We start from the raw sequence: 23,023 nt of genomic DNA on the forward strand, positions 1-23,023 counted from the left end.
TAGAAAAAAGTCTGACAACACCTTCAGTGTCCATCAGCCCTGTTTGAACAGCTTTCTGCAGTTGCTGTGCCCGTGTCAGTCTCCGTCTGGTTTCTCTCTGCCCTTTCTTTTCAAAAAGCCACGTGACTGAGGAGAGGGGGCTACCCTCGTGCCTCCAAAGGGTGGAAGGCTCTCCTGTAAAGTTCTGGGGTTGGAATGGCTCCAGCTGGGCCCCATTGGACTCCTTCCCCTCCCCTGCCTGCGCTGTCCTTCTGTATTTCTCCTCCCAACATCCCTGTGAAGTAGCAAAGTGCTGTTATCCCCATTTTGCAGATAGGGAAATGAGGTATAGAGCCTAGTCCAAGGCCACACAAGTTGTCTGCAGTAGAGCAGGGACAGAATCTAGGTCTCTGGGGTCCCTGTTCACAATCTTAACTAACCCATCCTTCCTCCCCTAGAGTGGAAACTAAACAACCACGCTGGCTAACACCTGGCACTTGATTCCCAACACTGCAAGAATGTCAGAGCACTGCATAAGATATGTCCCATATGTGGCTGCAGTTCCTAAGCATAGAATTTTGGATGGAACAATAGCCCAGTGTTTTGGTTGCAACTCTGGATTTCCGTATTTTTGTGGGTTTAAGTCAGGAATTCAAATTGTCTTTCATCATTTATTTTTTTGGGGTTTTACAATTTGTTTTTTTTTAAAAACCTAATTATTGGGTTTTTGGTGCTAATATTTAGTCCTTGGACCCAGTGGCAAGCAGCTCATCACAATGACGCTTAAGAGACATCGTAGTTAGTAGATTGTTGCCTCGAAATAGTTTCACTGTTCTCTGGGATCTGAAGTCACTGGAAATCATTCCACTGACAGCAATGAACTTTGGATGCTTAAAATATGTAAAACCTTTAGTTCACAGCTCCCCTGGAGCCATCATGGATCCCACACATCCACAGCAATTTGGAGTGGGGTGGTTGGGGAAACCCTGAGAATATTTCCATATCCATCTCCCTGCAAAATGAGTGCTAGATTGTCGACATAAAGCTCATGTGTGGAACATTTTCATTGTGTGCCTAGCCCTGTGGGGGGTGGGGGGGTCCTCATCTTTGACTGCGTGTCCTAGGCGCATCAATCCCATAAATTCTGGTTGAACCAGAGCATGTCATTTAGAAAAACATTCAGTCTTGATTTAAAGACTCCAAGTGATGTAGAAGCCCCTACGGAAGTTGTTCCAATTGTAAGTTCCCCTCACTGTAACAGGCTTATTTCTAGTCTGAATTTGTCTAGCTTCAGCTTCCAGCCATCGGATCTCGCTGTGCCTTTGTCTGCTAGATTAAAGAACCCTTTACTATTAGAAATCTTCTCCCCAGGGAGGTACTTACAGACTGTGATCTAGTCCCCTCTTAACATTGTCTGAGGCCAGATCTACACAAGAAACTTTTACCAGCATAGTAATGTTGGTTAGGGGTGTGATTTTTGATTGATTGATTTGCGGATTTTCCATGCTGGCAAATAGCCTTTGGGTAGACGCAGTTATAGTGACGTAACATCAGAATAAGCTATACTGGCCAAAGCACTTTTTGCTAGTATAAGCTGTGTCTACACTAGGAGGTTTTGCTGGTATAGTTATGATGGTAAACCTTCTAGTGTAGACCTAGCCTTAGATAGGCTTCTTGAATCCCGCAGGTTTGAATCTTTCCCCCACCTCTTCCTGGTAAAGGGGCAATCTGACCGGAAAGAAATTCTGCAAGCTTATCTGCCCATGTTTTCTCTCCTCATATGGAAGAGTTTTTCCCATGTTGGGGATGATTTAGCTGAAGTTTTATTAACTCCTGCAACCCTGTTGTGCCAGCACTAATTGGCAGCATCCTTCTGATTGTATTCTGGAATGATGGCAGTGGAGGAGGGTGCCAGACCTGTCTGTGTTTTATGCCCTCTTTATTCCACAACTCAAAAGTGTGCCCACTGGTTTTTGTCTAATGCTGTAAATAAATTTGCTCTTGGGCTGGTACAAGCTTCAGCTGGGAGTAAATGTTTACAGCTGACATATAAAATGTAACCACTGGAGTTTGTAATGAACAGACCTTTAAATAAACAGGCACAAGAGACTCTGTGAGAAAACTGCATTCACTTGGTGTCATTGTAAAAGCTCTAAAATGTACTTTGCACAAAGTGCTCTGTATTCACCGTTGTATTGGATGCCCTGGGTAATTTGATTTCTCACTGCGGACTGATGCAGCCTGTATCAGATGCCATGGCCACGCAGCAGTGTGATGTGTGTGGCCTTGGGCAAGTCCCTCGCCCTCTGTGCCTCATTTTCCCCATATACATAATGGGGATAATAATAATTGCCTTCTTACTTCGCAGGGAGGTTCTGAGGTTTCATTAGTGAATTTAAGTGTTTTTATGTCTAAAGGACTGTGTGTATCCTATATATTGTTACTGTTATTTATTAGACTGCACAGTTATTTATAATAATTCCACTTTCTTCTGCATCTTCACCACTTGCTCTTCTTTATCTGGAATTCTGTATACCAAATCAGCATTTGGGACCAACCTGGAAACCACCTTTGTATTTCCTTTTAATTTAAAATAAAATGTAAAAATAAATCACGGGGCTATAAATTCAGAATTTAAAAGGAAATTAAATCAGCTAATCAGTTGCTTGCTGCCTCCTGGTGGTGCATTCATGAATCACTCCATTAAACCCAGTTTTTAAGGTTTAGCATTATATCATATAGCACAGGGTTGGGGAACTTTTTTTCTGTCACGGGCCACTGACCCACATAAAAAAATTAATCGCAGGCCACACACCCGCCATGGGGGGCACGGAGGCTTGGGGCTTGTCCGTGATATTTTTTCAATGCGGAGATGATCATTAGGTGGTCACATTTTCCCATTTCCAAAGTGTTCCTGTTAGTTCAGGCTTCCACTTTGTTTTAGCCTTTAACAACTTTCAGATTCTCTTTGAACAAAGGATACAATGTTATTTTTGTCCTGTTCTCACAGGCCTCTGTGGTATCTGCAATGGAGTTGCTGCCCAAATTGTGTCTCACAATAAATGGTGCTATTTTGCCAATTTCTTTCTAACTTCATGAGCAAATTTCCCCTGTTCACAAATTCTCTTTCCAATAGGGCAGCTCTCATTCTTCCTCTGGTCTGGACATGCCTTTGTAAAACACTCCTTGAAATGGCTCTGAGCTGGTGATGTTCCAAGGTTTGATAGGGAAGAATGATACATGTGAAAATATTATGTATTCTAGCAAACAGCCCACCAGCAATAAGTCTTATTCTACTGCTGCTAATCTCCTACGGAAACTCCCTCTTAGGGCAGGTCCAGACTGGGCAGTTTTGGACTGGTGTTGCTAGACCGATGTCGCTGCAGTGGTACAGACCTCTCATGTATGTGTGACTTGCACTAGTGCAGTGGTTCCCAAACTGGGGTTCACGAACCGTTACAGGGGGTTCTCAGGGAAAAAATTCCCTAATGGTGGACAGAGCTGTCCTTAGGGACCCCGGGCAGCACGGGACCAGCAGCCCGGAGCCCCTGGACTTCCAAGAACTAAGCAGATCAAAGCAAGCATCTCTATCACACTGAGGAGATTTAAACGTCAAGACTCCTTATAAGAAATGGAAAGGGAGGTGGATATTTTTTGCTATTTTTAAAATTAAATAGGCAGCTAGTATTGTTTTTTAAATTATTATGAAGAACAAGTTTAAGCTTTGTTGTAACGTGTGTTGTTTACCTGAACTGCTCACGACCTGAATGCTTGTGTAAGAGGAACTCTTTGAGTTGGCTTCTTAGATACCTTCATGCTGTTTCACATCTGATACTTCTTGATGAACATAGGAGCCTTGTCTTATAACAGGCTTATTCAAAGTGATACAAGCTACAAAAGTGAGATCTTGGAAGAGTGTTGCCGTTTTCATAATGTAATAAAAATAGTGTAATGATAAATAATAATTAATAATAGTATGTAATAAGCATGTCATAAAAACAAATTTTATATTTCCAAGATCACTGCTTTTATAATTTATACTCAGGTAAAAGAGAAAATCCCTGGAAATATTCATTTTTAGGAGGGGGTTCGCGAGACTTGACGTTTTGGTGAAAGGGGTTCACAGGTTGTTAAAGTTTGGGAACCACTGCACTAGTGTAATTTACCGTAGTTTGACCACACTGGTTGAAGGCCTTTTTTTACCCAAGTGCAGCATATCTACCCTATGGGCTTGCACTGACTCCTTTCCACAAGCTCTTAGGCAGCACTCCTTGAGTGTTTCACACTCTCTGCCCCACATCTCAGATGTGGAGGCCATCCTGCACCTGCTTCACATGCACAACTCTAAACTAGTCCTTGTAAGAGTGTCACGTGGAGGAAATCTAGCCAGTACATCCAGAGGCGCAAGGATCCCCCTGGTGAAGGACCCAGTATAGCTTCAAGACACAAACGAGGAAAGAGGTGAAGGACATGGGATTTAAGAAGGACTTGCAGTATGTATCCATGTCTAGGTTCTCAGGCTGTGTCCATCACTGAGGCATCTGAGTGCCTCCTGGATGGCACAGTGCTCAGCTCCCTGCACAGTATGGGATGGGGCAGGGGTTGAGGATCTACCCTGCCTCCAACAGAGAAGAGTGTGTAGGTTTCATGGAAGACCACTTCACCCTCAGTGGAGCAGCTCTGTAGCTATTCCACTGCTTAGGCTGGGCACTGGGTCATTGGATGGAGCCCACGGAGCAGCTTCATGACCAGGGCCTCTGACATCAATGTGTTATTTCATAGCTGGGTCATCTGAGTTCCTAGAAGCTAGTTGCATGGAAAGTGAAGCACTTACAGCTCACTTGATGATTTGTCAGTATCGTAACAGGCCCTGGCTTATTACCATAAGGCGAGTGAGTCATATTAAAATTGCATTTTGTTCTTTCTTTGGCATACAGGCACTGTCTGTGGGTTGGTCAAATCTCAAGCTGCCTTGGGTGGATCTGGACTGGCTGATTGATATCTCATGTCAGATAACTGAGCTCGATCTGTCTGCCAACTGCCTGGCCTCCCTCCCATCCGTGATTCCATGGGGACTGATAAACCTCAGGAAACTGAACCTATCTGACAACCAGCTGACCGAACTGCCCAGCATCCAGTCATCCGATGAAATTATATGCACAAGGTGTGTGTGCTGTATTCTTAAATCAAAGGATAGCAAGTGCAAAGAGCTGCTTCAGATCAATCAGTTGTGTATGTGTGACAGACTGAAACCTGAAGAGAACAAATGAACCTATGTCCCTTGGGTAGATGAAGAGCTTCTTGGTTTTATCTTTTCACTACGAAGACTCAGTTCTGCTCCATACTTTATAATACAGTTATTTCCAAGTTAATTATCAGGATGGTCATATTTTAAAGTGTGGCTTTTGTCATGGCTTGTGAGAACATATCATACCTCTGCCCAAGGGGAGCTAAAAATATGATAAAATAGATGTGTTTATATAACACTACTCAATGCTCATGCTTTTATTTATGCTTTGTTGGATGTTTTTCCACACTTGCAGGTTACTTGAGGTGGATGTGTCCATCAACAGGCTCTGTATTCTCCCTTCTGGATTCCTACATCTCACAAAACTTCAAAAACTCATCGCCACCAAAAATTATCTGGAAAAGTTATTTGATGAGGAAAGTGGTATGTTAGCTCCAGTGATCAGTGTTACCCTTACACTTTCCACTCCCAGGCCTGATCTTGCCGGGGGCACCCAAGCTTCCTTTGACCCCTAACCCACCAAAGCCAATGGTGGTTGGGTGCTTAGCACAGCTATGGGGTCTTCATCCAAAGCACATTGAAGTCAATAGTCTTTCTACTGACGTCACTGGGATTTGGCTCACACCCACGAAGTACTGAGAACCATGCAAGATTAGACCCCGAGTGACAGCCCTTCACTAAGTTTGTGATGTTTTGTATTTTCTAGCAACTAATTGGATTGGATTAAGGAAACTGCAAGAACTTGATGTCTCTGACAACAGATTGGTGGATCTCCCCACACTGTTCCTTTACTGCTTCAAATCCCTAACCATCCTCAATGTTTCCAGAAACAACCTGAAGGTGTTTCCAGACCCCTGGGCCTGCCCCTTGGTAGGTCAAACTGCTCTGCTGGGAGCAAAAGACTGAGGAAAGCTTTCCACTCACAGGACAGTGCAAAGAAATGGGATGTGATACATTAAGACTCTATCCAGTTTCTTAGGCTGAAAAGCTGGTCTCCCAGTGCAGTGGTGATACCAGGGTGATTATATCTTTTGGATTTTCAGGGTGGGTTTTTGGAGATCCACTGCGGTTCACTCTGTTCATGTGGATATTCCCAGTAGGGTCAATGGTACCACTGCCATGGATAAAGCAAACCGCTTGGACCCTGCTTATATGAGCTGAAGGATGTACTGGGTCATGTTACAAAACTCACAGCCTTCCTTAAGATTAACTTTAATCAAGCCAGTGGATAAATTATGAGATATCAATACCCGAATGTCATTGTATATTTCAGGAGGAGATAAATGTCAGTGTTTTATGGATAGTGGTAAAAAATGATGAGTGCAAGAATGTGTTTTGTTGGTTAAATGTATATTTATGGGGAAGAGTAAGTGACAGTCTCCAAAGTAACAATTAAAATGCATATACTTTAAAATGGATTTGCCTATCAATTAAGTGTATGCTTTTGGAGTTTATTGGGGTTTGCTTGGAATTAGACTTGCAGGAATGCGATCTTAGACCAACATGTGTGCAATTCCTTGTTGTGCAGTAGTTACACTTTTAAAAAAACAAAACAAAACAAAAAAACACCTAGGAAGGCTGCATGAATCAATTGTATTAATGTATAAAACGTGACAATTGATCAGCATGTTTCTTTAAAGATGTATGTGTCTTAGAATTTGTTATTGTCTCAGTATTTTTTTTTTCATGCTTCCAGAAATGTTGTAAAGCATCTAGAAATTCATTGGAGTCCCTCCCGGACACACTGGCTGTTTTCTGGAAAAATCACCTCAGAGAAGTGGATTTTTCTGAGAACTCACTAAATGAAGTTCCACAAGGACTTTTCCAACTTGAAGTAAGTGTAAAACCCTCCTAGAGCTTTTCCAGCAGAACCTATTGCGGACAGGAACACAAAGTGCAGTGTGTATGTGATTATGAACAAGGGATTAGAGGGTCTTTGTGTGTTCAGTAGAATAATGTCCTTTGCTCCCTATGCAGAGCTGTTGTCCGGGGCTTCCATGCAATATTAAATAGCTGCCCCGTTTCCCCCGGTGGTGCGCTTTCATCATGTCCCAAATGATCCTGTGTATTGTTTGTAACGTGCTTTAGGTTTCTTTTGGGAGCTGTTTTGGTACCTGCAACTCTGTGTCTTTAGGATTGCATTTTTTTAAACCGACCTCCATTTGGTAGTTGCAAGTCAGAGTTAGACGTCCAATGTACTTAATTGCACCCACAGATAATTATGAGTGCAAAATCTGGCCCAGAAAGCACTATATAAGCAGGAAGTATTATTGTTTACTGGGTCCACATTAGTGCTGTGTGAAATACTTGCTTTGAAACCTGGTAGCATATGAAACAGACCTGGGTTAAGGTGAGTTACAAACTCGAAGGGCAGACCACGTTCATTGAAAGGTTCATTGTGTTTGACAAACCTTTCATGCAAATGTCTTTCCACTTATAGGACAGATTCATGGTTTTGTTCCAAACTTGTTCAGAATTTGTGGTTTCGACATGAAACAAGGCAGAACTCAGCGGTTTCATCTGAGTTTCCATTTCAGATTGTGAAGCACAGGGGGCATAGTCTTGTGTGGGTTGAAATAAGGGAAAATGTTTGTGAAAGTGCCAAGATTTTCACAGCTCTACCCAGCATATGTCCATGTCTGCCTGAGTCAGTGTACTTGGACACCAAGGGAGCAGTTGTAGCAGGAAAAGCATCTGATAGGAAGGTGTAAGATAAACCACATTCAAGAGAAGCCATCCTGATCAGCCCTGATTTCACTTGAAATCCCCATAAAGTTAATGGGAGAACAATGTCACTGAGAATAATTTTGCACCTCCCTCCCCAATCCCACTCAGCTAGCCTGTTCCCAGTGGAATGCCCACAGGGGAAAGGAGGAGCGTGCTAGAGAGATGCCTCTGGCTTTCTCCTGCTAATAGGAACAGAGAAGATCATTTTCTTCCTGAGTTGCCTTTTCATAACATATATTTGTAATGGTTTCTGCTCATCATTTCCTCTATCCTGGCACATCTCCCGAAAGGTGAAATCTATGTGCTATTGGCTTTAACATCACTTTTACTTTACTTTACTTTAACATGTAAGGTGACCAGACAGCAAATATGAAAAATCGGGACAGGGGGGGGGTAATAGGAGCCTATATAAGAAAAAGACCCCAAAATCAGAACTGTCCCTATAAAATCGGGACATCTGGTCACCCTAACATCACTTTTTTTCTCTGAAGATAGTAAAAATACAAATGGGAGGGATTCAGTCAACACAGCAAATGCTGGACGCTAGATGGTGCTCCAGGGTCACATTTCATCCTACACTGTAGTTTTTGTGTATGGAAGGCTGGATTTGTGTATGATGTGATAGATCCCAGGGCAGCATGTCTAAGTGTAGGGTTACCAGATAGCAACTGTGAAAAAACGGGACAGGGGGTGAGGAAGGTAATAGGAGCCAATATAAGAAAAAGTCCCAAAAAACGGGACTGTCCCTTTAAAAACGGGACAGATGGTCACCCTATCTAAATGGAGTTGGATAAATTCTCCACTGGGCTGTGTGATTTAGAAGCTGGCATACTTTGGCAGGCACTTGGGCATCCTAGGGAGCTCCAGCTCACATCTCTGTTTCTTTAGTCCTAATCAGATAACATTAAAAAGTGCCAACTCACCCAAGTTACTCAGAGCTAGACTGTGATGTGATTACATGCCTGCATAAGGGAATCGGAGGAAATAAGAACAGTAAACCTTCATCTTGGTTGTGGGGGCATTGGAGCAAATGTACTACTCACCCACTTGCACCCTCTCTAGCTTTATGAAGGTGGTGAAGGGTGGAAAATGGGCAGAACTTTGGCATAATGAGCATCTCTGGCATAATGCGGCTGCTGGAATGTGGTAGTTCACCCTTTGCTCAGTGCTGGGCATAAAGTCAGGATCTAGTCCATGGTAAAGTATACGATTTAGATATGTCATTGTTCAGATGTGGCATGAGAAGAGGAAGCTAAACTGGCTCATGTTCTATGATTCCTTGTGCAGCACAGATGTTCCTACAGGGGACATCTAGAGTCCTTGTCAGCTTTGCTGTAGAGGCCATTACCCTTTTCCAAAGAAGCTGGTACTTTTCCAAGTCACGGCTCAGCTCACTTCTCTAGTCGATCACTCTTGGAGAAAGATCAGGAACTTTTCTCTGAGGGACATATGCAAAGCAATCCTGTCATGTTTTCCAGATCCCTTACAAGTTGACCCATGCAGCCACTGTCATAATTAAGTGACAGTAGCTTTTTCCACTCTGTTTTAAACTATATGACAGTTCCCCTATTGTGTGTTGTGGCAGAAAAGAGAAGGAAGTTACCTACTATGGTCCATTTCTCACTCCTGACTGCGCCCCATCCCTCTGAAACTTTGCCATTGGACAGTCACGATTCAGGAAACCTGTGGTGATACCTGCAGGGAACTTGGCACAAAGTGTTGGGTGGAGACAGATTCTTCTTGTCAAACTGAGGTTAATTCCAAATGTGCAAAGATTTTGACAAAATGTGGGGGTGGGGTAGGGGGAAGGCTGTATGGTTAATTTGTTTATACTTCTCTGGAAGTCTCTGGTGTCGTTCAATTCCAGCATTTAAATTGACTCAGCATGTTCCTTCACCAGTTCCCTTCCAATAGCCTCCAATATTTCACAGTTATCTATATTTGTTACTTTTCTAGCATTATGTCAAAGCTTTGGTGTGCCCCTGTCCTGTCACTGCGCATGTTACACGTTAAATACCGACCTACTCACCTGATGATAGGCTGCTACGCTGGTCCCACTCAGATTTCTTATTCTTCTATTTGACTACATCACAGACTAACAGTCTCACTTGATGAGACAGTGTTATTGTGGCTTGATTAAGTACTTGCCACACCATGCCAGCACAACCTTGTAAGTGGTCTGCACCATTTACACTAAACCTTAATGACATATGGAACATAAATGTTGTCTAAAATACCTAGGGCCAAATTCTCTGCTGGCATAACTCCATTGATTTTGGGAATATTACATTAACTTCAGTGGAGTTATGCTAGAAAGAATTTGGCATTTCTAGGTTAAAATTCTGCTTATCTCAGATCACATCAGGAGATGTATTAACTAGGACTCGATTAAATTTTCAGTCAAAAACTGTTTTTCTATGGAAAATTGGGTCTTTGACAAAATGAATATTTTCATGGAAAACATTGACTTGCTGAAAAACCAAAAACATTTCAGTTTCAGGCCAAAACATTTTTTAATGAAAAGTTGAAATTTCTCATGGGGGAACCCCTCATCCCCAATTTTCCATCTAATGCTGACATATTTCAAGTACTATTGTCTTGTCCAGCTTTTAAAAGCACTTTATAGTGCCTTTGGGTATTGTCCTGTTGCCTTACTATTTTGAGAACATCTCTTCAATGAAAATCTACTCTTGTTTTATTAAAGGGAATGGTTTTAGCTTCCAATTTATTTGTAAAGCAAAGTGGGAGAGTGGGGAGGTTTACAAAATCTGGCATAAATCAATTTTTTGTAAATGTCAATTAAATTTGTAGGAGGGAGGTTGTATTTAAACTCTGTGGTATTTGGAATTTTACCGTATCTCCGTGGTGCTACTTAATGCATGAGAACAAGCAAATGAAACTTATCTATCTAGCTTCAGTCTACAATCTGAGTACAAGTAAAGAGTAAACCAACAGTATAAATGGTGAAAAGAAATGTAAATCTACTTTTAAACCACATGTAACAAAAATATATGCAGATTGTACTGTATAGGTAGCACACATTTTGCATTTTGGATTTATACAAGAGAATATATAGTCTGAAATATGAATTAGTAGGAGAGGGCCCACTCATATCTTAATCTACACACATATGCCACACCTATGACAAACATATGGCATAGTGTCCATATGAAACATATCTCTTATCTACATGGGACTGTTTCATTAATACCAAAGCTGACTTTTGGAATTCATAATTGAATCTTTCAGCAAATAGGCCAGTAATTGTGTTGGGCTAAAAGCTGCATTGCTTTGTACAAGGAGATGCAGTAAATGTGTGTATTGGAGAGAGTTAAGGAGGGGAATGTTTATATGCTAGGAAGCTAGTATCTTTGTTAAATAAGAAGCGCTCTCTTAGTTTTCCTGTTATTTAAGCAGCTGTACTTACCAGACCTCTTTCTGCTTGTTTAATGGATTGCTTCTTGTAAGTGCTGCCTATTCCTCTTTCAGGCACTGGTGTCACTGAAGCTTTTGGGAAATCAGTTAGTTTCATTGCCTTCTCAAAATAAGTGGACTTGCAAGCAACTTAAATCACTGGATCTTTCTAAGAATCAGCTTGGGAAGTAAGTGTTCCGTTTAGTTTGTGTCAGAGCTAAAATTTAAACTAAAGATTAAAAATTAATAACAAAACCAATCCCTTACACGTGGTAGAAAGTGCCGATGCTTTTACAGACTCACTGGATTAATTCCCTCTATATCGTATATAGTTATCCATACAGCATGGACCACATCTTCTTTTACATCTCCAAAGTGTCTTGTACACCTGTGGCATTGAAGAAATATTACTCATAGTTTCTTTGGATATAGCACATGACATTATTTCATGAGTGAATAATTATTACTGGTAATAAAATGTAGAACATGCTTCACTCTGAGTGGTTTACCAATGCAAGTACTTATTTGTGGGGAGCATATCTTAACCATAGGCATTTTGTCTGGGCTTAAACTTTCGTATTTCTGTTGGGAGTATGTGTTTTGAAAAATGTTAATAATCTTTGTTTTTAAATTAAAATGTAACAGGCCATTAGCCCATGGCCAGACTAATGACTTTGGCTATTTAGAAAAGAAAACAAAAATTAGGAGTGATGATTTTTTCCATTTAGAAAACATTATAAGGATGTTTGATATGCAGACTTGCAGGTCTGTTCCCTTCTCCAGCAATGAAAGTAAGCGCAGCAAGCTTCCATATACGTCATTTGGGTGCATGCCCAGCAGATTTGCTAGATTCATTATGATTTGCCCTGCCAATAGTCTGCATGGTCAGTGTCAATAAACAAGGATGTATAAATGCTTTAGAAATGTCTCAATCCATCTTCACAATAGCATTTATGGGTCATTATGTCAGAGGAGTGCTAGCTGTAATAGGAAAAGGCTATTCTACAGAGTCTCTTATGCAGCTTGTTCCATTTGCTATTTGACAATCTCCTAAACCTTGATACCAGTAAAGAGAACACAAAGTCAAGTGTGCATTTCCCAAATGGAATCCACATAATGACCCAGAGCTAGGCTAATATGTTGAATGACAGAGATGAGTCTGAACCAAAAACCTTGGGTTCAGACGGTTCTGAGTTTTGGTGGCGTTCAGAACTGCTGCTGAGCTGTGTGGCTCAGACCCCTCTTCCACATGCCTGGGGAATGAGAACCAGCAAAGGCTGTGCTCTGACATTATGAAGCCTTGCAGAGGCCCAAATCCTACACGGTGCTGAGCTCCCGCAGGTTGGGCCCATAACAGTATGAGCTCATGTGAATGTCCCCCAATGTGGCTTTGTCTTTCTCAAGCATCGCTTTGTGCGTTTTGTTTCATCTGCAGGAGTGAGGAGGGGTTTAAAACAAAGCGGATTTCCTTTTTTACCACAAGAAGCAGAGTGCGTGCAGGCGCGGAGGCAGGTATGGTATGTGGTGACCTCCTCTCCTGGGAAGGAGATGGTGGATTGTGCCAAGTGAATTCCAAGGGTACAGGGATCCTCTTGGAGTCTGGCAGATGAGTGGTCAGTGTAAGCACAGCTGCAGCTTTTAGTGCAGTGACATGTAAATAAGATTGGAAATGCTTTTAATGTACAAATTACTGTAGAACTGGTCTATCCCCTTTGCCCAAATGGCTAATGGGTGAAACCTGCTTCTCCCACTGAACTATCAGTCCCTCTCTTTGTCCAAATGACTGAAGTGCTCGAGAAGCTAGTCACTCTAGCTAGTGTGGCCTTTGGTTTACTGAGATGGGGAAACGAACCAATCATTAGATGATCCCAAGGGCAATACAACTATGTGGCTGAACTTGCAAAATAGGTTTTGCCCTGTGCCTCTTTGATGATTGCCAAAGGTCTGGCGGGAGATTCTCTGGATTACCATCTGTGAAATCCCATAAAGATCAAAAGACCATTTGAAGATATCCACACTGATCCCTAATCTCTGTGGGATTCATTTGCTTTTCTTTTTGTTTGATTTTTTTTTTAGGCCACTCAGATCTTTTATGTGCTGCATTCTCCCTTGGGAGTACCTTCCTGACAGTGCATTTTACAGTGCCCCTGGGGAATTGCACAGAACGGAATAAAATTTAGGTTTTGTGGTGACAGTTAACATTGCCCTAGACATCCTGATGAGAATAGTCCACTAGCCATATAGTCACACCTCACTGCACTATGAATGAATCCCTTTATTTTTCCCCTTCCTTCATGGGTCATGGACAGAGCAGAAGCATTACCCTCACACACCCATGACCCTTGCAAATCTGCATTAAGACAAAGACTATAATAAAATCTCATGCTTCAAGGCTTTAGCTGGTCAGCTACAGGGATCAGGAAGGAGTTTTTCCCCTGGGGCACCATTGGCCAGATATATTCTGGGAGTAGTTTTGCCTTCCTCTGAAGCATCAGGGATTGGCCACAGCTGGAGACAGGACACCTGACAGATGGCTCTGAGGTCACAGAGAGAATCCTCTTCCTAGATGCCTGGCTGCTGGGTCTTGCTCACATGCTCAGGGTCAAACTGATCTCTAGATTTGGGGACAGGAGGGAAGTTCCCCCCAGGTCAGATTTGCAGGGATCTTGAGGGTTTTTTGCTTTCCTCTGCAGCATGGAGCGTGGATCACCTACTGAGATCATCCAGGCACACCTCACCTAATCAATACCCAGCCATTGCAGGGGTCTCAGGCATTGGAAAACATAATCCCAATTATACATATAAATTAGCTGTTACCACTCAAGAAAGAGATCTTGGAGTCATTATGGATAGTTCTCTGAAAACATCCACTCAATGTGCAGCGGCAGTCAAAAAAGCGAACAGAATGTTAGGAATCATTAAGAAAGGGATAGATAATAAGACAGAAAATATCATATTGCCTCTGTATAAATCCATGGTATGCCCACATATTGAATCCTGTGTGCAGATGTGGTCGCCCCATCTCAAAAAATATATATTGGAATTGTAAAGGGTTCAGAAAAGGGCAACAAAAATGATTAGGGGTATGGAATGGCTTCTGTATAAGAAGAGATTAATAAGGCTGAGACTTTTCAGCTTGGGAAAGAGACGACTAAGGGGGGATATGCTTGAGATCTATAAAATCATGACTGGGGTAGAGAAAGTAAATAAGGAAGTGCTGTTTACTCCTTCTCATAACACAAGTACTAGGGGTCACCAAATGAAATTAATAGGCAGCAGGTTTAAAACAAACAAAAGGAAGTATTTCTTCACACAACGCACAGTCAACCTGTGGAACTCTTTGCCAGAGGATGTTGTGAAGGGCAAGACTATAACAGGGTTCAAAAAAGAACTGGATAAGTTAATGGAGAGTAGGTACATCAATGGCTGGGCAGGGATGGTGTCCCTAGCCTCTGTTTGCCAGAAGCTGGGAATGGGCCATAGGGGATGGATCACTTGATTACCTGTTCTGTTCATTCCCTCTGAGGCACCTGGCATTGGCCACTGTCGGAAGACAGGATACTGGGCTAGAGGGACCTTTGGTCTGACCCAGTATGGCCATTCTTATGAATTCTCTTGTTCTCTGCCTGAGGCACACAAGAGTCATGAGGACTGAAATGCTTTGTTCTAACCCAAGTTATTGGGCTCAATACAGGCTTAACTGGGTGAAATTTAATGGCCTGTGATACACAGGAGGTCAGACTGGAGGATCTAATGGTTCTTTCTGGCCTTAAATTCTATGGAACCATGAAACTTGCGAAATTTCCTCTCGGTGGAGGTAGGAACTGCTGTCCAGCAAGTAATGTGTGTATTCATATGAAGAAAAGAAATCTCTGTTGTGCATAAGATTTTCTTTAACTAGTTACAAATGAAAAGAGAAATAGCAGGATTTACCTAGAAAGATAAATGCTGTGACATCAATCCCGAGTGTAGAACATGTGGGAATATGACCCTGAACCTTTGTTCTAAAGAGTTTGTCAGCATCAGGGGCATCATATCCACTCTGTAAAGCTATTACAACAGCTGGGGGTCAGGGGGTGAATGGAGGACTAACCCCAGGGATGCTTTGAGCCAAAGATTTGTCCTGGCCTTAGTACCAATCCCACCCCCCATAAATCCTCCTGCTATTCCAGTTAATGCCCATCTTCTGTGCCCACTGTTGTGGAGTAATGCGAGAAGGAGAGAGAAAATGAGAGATGAAGGCACTTGTGTCAGGTCATGGAGCAAGGGGATAAGAGAGGTGCATTTGTCAGTCTGGGCTAGGTGATGTCAATCCAGCAATCAGCTGCAAATGGGGAAGGGCCTCAGCAAAAAGGATTGGTGTGCGTTACATTGAAATAAGAAACATGAATGTTATAGCAAGACGATGCCCCCTTCAGAGGGCCAGATCTTCAGCCCTGCCATAGCTCCTTTGTGCTGCTATGGTCGTGCAAAGGGACGTAAAGCCGGTTTAACCAGCTCCCTGGGGATTCCTTGTGCAATGAGAATCCCCAAGCAATGCAGAGCCAGCAATGCAGAGCCAGCCCAGTCTTCAGAACAACCCCTTCCCCCAGAAAAGGGGGTGGGGCCTAGTGAAAGGGGGTGGGGCCTGAACGCCACTGCTCTCTGACAATCCCTAGCTAGAATGTCCCCTTTGATATGTGGGTATCGGGGTGTGACTAAACTTGGGCCAGGGGCCAAACCAGCTCCCTGGCTGGCGCCAGGATTGGACAGCCACAAAGATGGAGTAAAATCACCTTTGTCTCCCAGCTTCTCCTCCTGTCCCAAGTGCAGCTTGGTGAGACCAGAGGACGTGACCAGGAGTTTAAAGGACATTTAGTGAAGACAGGAGTCAGAATGCATCAGTTTCGTACAAAAAGCACCCTATATTTAATGTAATTTTACCAAGTAAACTGTTTACTTATGTCTAGGAAATTATTTACAGAGGATGATTTAGGGATACTCCGTACACTAGGTTGATAAAACTCAGAATAAACTTCTTGCATATGCATGTGGTTGCATTTGTGTAGTTTACCCATCCAAAAATATTTTTAGGATGGGAATTATTTTAACAGCAAATCCAGACCCAAGCCAGAAAAGTCATACATAATTCATGAATAAATAATTACAATTCATAAACCCCTCGAGCCTGGTTCTAACATAGCACACTCTTTTCTATCTAGGGTTAGGAAATGAATTGGGAGCATTGCTGCTATTTTTGGTAGTTACTCCTGTGTGTCCGCGATGGACTGAATCTGTCTCTCTATATAACTAGATTGGTTCCATTCATCCATACAGAAGAGGAGCAATAAACACTAAAAAGATTAAATTCATAATGAGTCAAAAAATGAGTGAACTGAACCCAGGAGTGTTTGAGGAGTGTTCATCCTCAAATTTAAAGACGTTAATTTTCTTTGTGATTCACTTTACTGGTACTTTCCTCAAGTTCATTTTCACTGTGGCAATGCACAGTTGATGATCACTGCCTACAAATGCCCTTCTGTATACTTGGATGTCTTGAGGTGACGATCAGAACTTTATTCATATGATTTTTGCCATCAGGTGAGAACCACGTTGTTTTATGGTGGTGTATGATGGAGTATCCCTCTAACAATAAGATGGTTCAGTTGACATAATTCAAGAAAGTGTTCACTGTTAAGTGAGCCGGTTTCACCTATGCCCATTATGTCTGTCATGTCATGATTGTCTCTCCCCCCCACAGCATTTATATCACCCATAACAATGAAAATATCATCATGTGGGACTTGCTGATGAGGTTCTGCAGAATGTTATAAAAAGTATCCTTATCATCCTCATTGTATTCTCTTGTTGGGGCGTAGCATTGAATGATGGTCATTTTCATACAGCGTGTCTGAAATCTTGCTTGTATCATTCTGTCATTCACTGGTTGCCAGTCTTGTGCAGCATCATTCCAGAACAATGCAGCTTCTTCTGTGCCTCCATCTGGGGCCCTTGAGTAAATTTTAGCTTTATTGTTGCCTGTGGTAAGGGCCTACATTGTCTCATCTGCCCACTGTAGTCACTGGCAGATCCTGCTGCTCGCTGGCTCCCCCCTCTGTGCAGGGTTAATTGCGTAAATTGACCTGATTCTCTGCTCACCCTGAACTCTTGCTGAGTTATTCACATGTAGTTATCAGACAGTATTGTGGCCAAATTTTGGCTGCTCTTGTGAGAATGCAGGGAACAAACTTCCCAGTGCTTGTGCTCTTTGCGTGCAAGCTATGGGGCTGGACTGGGCATGGATGTCATTGCTTGGACCGTGATGCATCTCAGAGGAGACGCTGTCCAACCACAAGGGAACACATGCTGCTCCACCAAAAAAGAAAAATTAAATGTTCTTCTAGACACATTCCCATCAGTGACTGTGGAGACATTCTGTCTGCCTAAGTGCTCCACAGGTAGAACATCTCTGTTCACTGCTGGGGATTTGCACCTCCACACAAGGGCAAAATCCAACAACGCTGTGATAGTAAAAGCCATAATCTGGGCCTGGATGCTTTATTACCATTGTTTCTGTTGGTGGTCACTTGCTTTGCATGCATTGCTTCATGGTAACTAATTCAGTTACCTAATGACCTCACTGAAATGTTAAGACCAAGGGTTATTGGTCTAGAGCCTTGTGGCATATTATGTTTGCTTTCATCTCAGCATTTATTTTCTCTCGTGTTGTTTCAGGTCCCTTCTTGGAGTTTCCGGCATTCCTGAATGACTCTCTGGAAGTCCTTTATCTAAATGACAATCAGCTAGACACCGTCCCACAATCCATTTGCCTTCTGAAAGGTCTAACAGAGCTTTATTTAGGGAAGTAAGTACATGCCATGAAAAGCCACATTATTACTCTGCTGCTTTGACGATCAAACTTCTCTCTTAGGCTACATCTACACTACAAGCCGGGGATGTGATTCCCAGCTCCGTTAGATAGACTCATGCTAGCTCTCATTGAGCTAGCAGGCTACAAATACTAGTGTAGACGTGGTAACTCGGGCAACAGCAAGCAGCAGCATGGGTTAGCCACCCCCAAGTACAACCCCATCCAGACCCTGCTCAAGTCCAATCTCCAAATGTAGACGTAGCCTTAGAGTCGAGGGGATGAACACATGTAAAGTCAGAGGGAGTTGAAGGCACTCAGCACCTCATAGGATTGGGCCCATAGATTTTTATAATTAGGTTGGAGATTTTAACCTTTAAACTCTAGAGCAAGGACAGTGGTTCTAATGGGCTGAGCAGAGAACTGGATGCTGCTGGCCTGAACGCTAATCCTGACTCTCCACTGTCTCCTTCTGTAGCCTTGATCCTTAACCATTCTGCCCAAGCTTTCTCATCTATAAACTGGAGATGATAATACGTACCTGCCTCACAGGGTTAATTAAATTTTACAAAGCACTTTGAAGATGGAAAGCGCTATGGAAGTGCTGAGTATTCTTATGAAAATGTTAATGGAAGAGAGAGGCAGATCTTTGTGAAGACAGAATTGTGTAGTATGGGAGCCCATAACAGTAGCTACGTACTTACAAAGCCCGGTTGTTGGTAGATTTATTTATTTTCCAACAGTAATCCTGGTCTCCGAGAGCTCCCTCCAGAGCTTGGACAGCTGGCTAATCTTTGGCAGCTGGATATTGAGGAACTAAATATCAGCAACATTCCTGCAGAGATCATAAAAGAGGGTAAGTCTGTATTCTACACCTATTTTAATAAATTCATCTCTTTAAACAGATCATCAGAATCACTTTTTTTTTTTAATCGTCTTGAACAGGAAAGAACTGTATCTGCATAGGGAATGTTAAAAGGAATTGCATAGGGAACTTCCCACACAGTGCAAAGTCAACCCCAGGACACAACAGGGGAGGGGTCCAGGCCCTTCCTTGGCCATGGATGCTACCACACAGTGTCTTCTGGTCTCTCCAGTGGAAGGGGAGGGGACATGGGGAGAGGTCCCAGTTTCTCTGAGGAGAGGGATGGGGAGGTAGGAAGAGATCTAGGCTGGTTCCGATTTCTTCAGTGGCAGGGGGAGAGACTGAGAGACCCCAGTTGATCTCCCTCACCCAGGGCCAGTCCTTGGAGATGGGGAAGAAGCAGCTATTGAATCTGTCAGCCACCAGCATGACCTGAAGTGGGGGCTGCATCTCTTTCTGGGGCTTTGGCTCCCAAGACACCTTGGATCTGGCTCTCCATTTACCAGAACCCTGTTAACCAGCCTCCTCCACCTCTTCTGGTTCCAGGCCCCCATCTTGGGAAAATTCTGGTTGCACCACTGTTCAACCCTCAATGCGAAACACCAACCATTGGTTCATTTACAAAAGATTTTTATGTCAGAAGAATGACCTGTAAATGCAACCTTTTGTTGGCAATATATTATGCCAGAGAACTTTTGTGGTGGATTTTATAGGATTGTAAATAGTTTATAATATTTTGACAGTCCTTCTCAAGTATTTTGCAGTAATGGCCCAAAACACTGCAGAGTAACATTATTGTGTAAGCTGTCATGTTTTGGACCAATTATAACAGCATAGTCTCTTATTTTAAAAAAACTATTTTTTCTTAAATAAAGTGCTTTGGTCTAAACCTAGTTTTAAGTAGAAACATGAAAGTATAATGGTCCTGCCATGCAGGCAGGGGACTGGACTCGATGACCTCTCGAGGTCCCTTCCAGTCCTAGAATATATGAATCTATAAGAATGTACTGAGTATATGCCAATGCTGTATTAGTGTTTTATGTTTCCTTTGAGCTTTTGAAGAGTGAAAATGAAAGTATTTTTTTTTCTCTTTACACTGACTCACTGTAGCCTCTTGCTGTGTTGACCTTTTGGTGGGATCAGGTCTGTCCATTAGGAATTTCGTTCCTTTTGTTTATTCTCTGAGCCCTTTCGATCAACAGAGAAACGGCAGTGAAAATCCTTATACTACTGGCACGCCTGCTGCACTAGATTTTAAATGGCCCTGCAGCACTTTTTCACATCGCTAACCACAGGATATGTCCACCCTTTTTTCCACTAGGCCCTAAAACAATATTAGCATACTTGCGGGCACAGCTGCGCAAAGCAGAGAAATGCAAGCTGATGAAGATGATTCTTGTCGGTCCTCCCCGGCAGGGAAAGTCCACACTTCTAGAGATCTTGCAGACAGGGAAAGCGCCACAGATGATGCACAGTGACGCCACCATACGGACAACAAAATGGGAGCTTCAGAAACCAGCTGGACTCAAAGCCAAGGTGAATAATGGTCAGAGATACTTCGCTAGTGCAGAATGGTTTGGAGCAGGAAGGATCTCCAGTGGGTCGTGTAGTCTGGCCCTTAAAACAGAGCTAGACTGACTCCATTATCCCTAAACCAGACCTTGTAGATGGTGTTAATTTACTCTTGTGACTCACCATTCCCGTTGGCAGCTTGCTTCATTGTCCAGTTGTCTACATTCCTACACTGTAGTTAAAATGTTTTTCTTAGTACAGCCTAAAGCTCTTTCTTCTAGTTCGCTCTTTGCTTAGTGGTCTCTGCCCTCTTTAAAACATCCTTTATTCAGTGCTTAATTTGTAATTTCAGAGTAGCAGCCGTGTTAGTCTGTATCCGCAAAAGAACAGGAGTACTTGTGGCACCTTAGAGACTAACAAATTTATTAGAGCATAAGCTTTCGTGGGCTACAACCCAGAAGTGGGTTGTAGCCCACGAAAGCTTATGCTCTAATAAATTTGTTAGTCTCTAAGGTGCCACAAGTACTCCTGTTCTTAATTTGTAATGAAAGACATGGCAGGGCACAAGCAATTTTTTTACATTCATAACTGATGCAGGAAGCCCGGAGGTGCCGGGGCTATGAACTGCCACGCCGAGAGGTGCCGGGGCTCAGCTCTGGCAAGCCCTGGCACAAATTAAGCACTGCCTGTGTTTATCACTAGTCATTTCTCACATCTTCCCTTTCTACTAAACATGCCCAGTTCTGACAGCCCTTCATCATTTTTTTCTGGGCACTAAGGTCCAGATCCACAAAGGTATGTGGGCTCCTAACTCCCCTTGAAATCAAGTGAATCTAAGGAGAGTCATCTAACTGCCTTTGATTTCAATGGGCATTGGGAACTTAACCCATGTAGGCACTTTTGAAAATCCCATTAGGTGCCTGTCTGCATCTTAGGTAGCTATACCTTTGAAAATCTGACTCAAGGAACTGATTGAAATCAATGGCCTATTTGACAACTTCCAAGTGGAAAATAAGGATTTGGAAGAGAAATGAGTGGTCATAGACATAAGATACTGCTTTCCTAGGTAATGCATTGACGAGAATGTACACTCTTGAGCAGAGAGAGCATGGTGAAACCAAATACTGCTTTTAACCAGCGGCTGTAGCACCACTTTCAGGACTGCAGCAGAACAACTGTGTTCAAATCTTCAGCTGGCCAAGAGCTTTTTTCCCTAAACTGTTTGTTTCAAGACACTGATCCCTCCCCATTTTTGGCAAACCAGATGCCATTTTTTAAATAGATGCTTACCATATGAAAGATTAAATCAGGCTCTGTGAGGCAAGTTCCTGTGGCGAAAAGGGGGAACAGTTTAAAAAGAAAATTTCCAATAGAAAACAGATGCTGCAAAACATTTTTTAGATTGGTGGAAAAGGGAAAGACATTTCTGCCAGTCCTTATGATAAAACCCTATAGAGTTTAATTGGGATGAGACCAGTAGGATCCTATAGAAACATAACAGAATTTACTGTACAATCCTATGGAATTTAATGGAGAATGATCTTTTATGGGCTAGTTGAACTAACTTATAGAATTGTAAAGCAGGGATGAATTCTGTAGGGTTCAAATCAGCTATAGAAATGTAAACATTTTCTATTTGGTCCCATGGAACTTTTCCTTAAGGCTAGGGTGTTTCTTTTCCATTCTTTCTAAGTTGGGTGCAGTGAGTCACAGCCCAGTGAAAGAACATGGCGATGTTTGTATGTTGAACAGAGAGCCCTGGAGATACAAATCTTTCAAGAAGCACCATTCAATTAACCAAGCTATCTCCTGCATTTCTGCAGAATGCAGCCTGCAGACAGCACTTCACTGATCAGGAAAATCCAGTTTGAGGTCTTAGGCCTTTAAAGTGGAATTTAATATTCTGACAAAGTTATTGACTGATCTGCAAAGGACTAGAATCCTGTAAACAATGGGTCTGGTTCTTACCTCACTTACAATGGTGTGACTCTGTTATTTTGAGTGGAATCATTCTTGATTTACACCAATATGAGGTCAGTATCAGGCCCTGTGTAGGCATAAGACTCTGCCCTTACTAACACTGAATTCCACCACAGGACAGTAGAAATGAGCCTTCTCCTTCAGATGCATCACAGGGAGCGGGAACACAGGGCTGTTCTCGGGCTCCCGCACCCTGGCCCGGTGGAGGGGCCCAGACTCCCTGGCCCGGCTCTGGCTTCTGCCTTGGACGGGGCTTCAGGGGGAAGAGGAGCGGCAGATGTGGGCCACAGAGGGGGCGGGGCCTCAGGAGCCCCCCACTTTTAGGAAGAATCCATCGCCCCTGGCGTGTACGGATAAATACACAAAAGATACACTGATGGGGGTTTATAAGCACCATAGATAGAACCCAAGCTGTAGGGGGCAGAGTCATATCCAGTACTTTAAAACTTCC

At 42.8% G+C, this 23,023-nt stretch overlaps 1 protein-coding gene across 1 annotated transcript in view; it reads left to right on the forward strand.

Annotated features, from left to right (window-relative positions):
• Positions 1-23,023, forward strand: part of LRRK1 (leucine rich repeat kinase 1) — a 70,905-nt gene that overhangs the window by 11,182 nt on the left and 36,700 nt on the right. The window contains exons 5-13 of the mRNA XM_026648467.2: positions 4,917-5,143; positions 5,523-5,650; positions 5,934-6,097; positions 6,924-7,061; positions 11,444-11,556; positions 12,804-12,880; positions 18,083-18,212; positions 18,959-19,071; positions 20,402-20,616. Coding sequence (XP_026504252.1) covers positions 4,917-5,143; positions 5,523-5,650; positions 5,934-6,097; positions 6,924-7,061; positions 11,444-11,556; positions 12,804-12,880; positions 18,083-18,212; positions 18,959-19,071; positions 20,402-20,616 — 1,305 coding nt within the window. The remainder of the gene's footprint in view (positions 1-4,916; positions 5,144-5,522; positions 5,651-5,933; positions 6,098-6,923; positions 7,062-11,443; positions 11,557-12,803; positions 12,881-18,082; positions 18,213-18,958; positions 19,072-20,401; positions 20,617-23,023) is intronic.

The sequence above is a fragment of the Terrapene carolina genome, unplaced genomic scaffold (genome assembly GCF_002925995.2).
Source record: "Terrapene carolina triunguis isolate 2854851 unplaced genomic scaffold, T_m_triunguis-2.0 Scaffold67, whole genome shotgun sequence".
Taxonomy (NCBI): domain Eukaryota; kingdom Metazoa; phylum Chordata; order Testudines; family Emydidae; genus Terrapene; species Terrapene triunguis.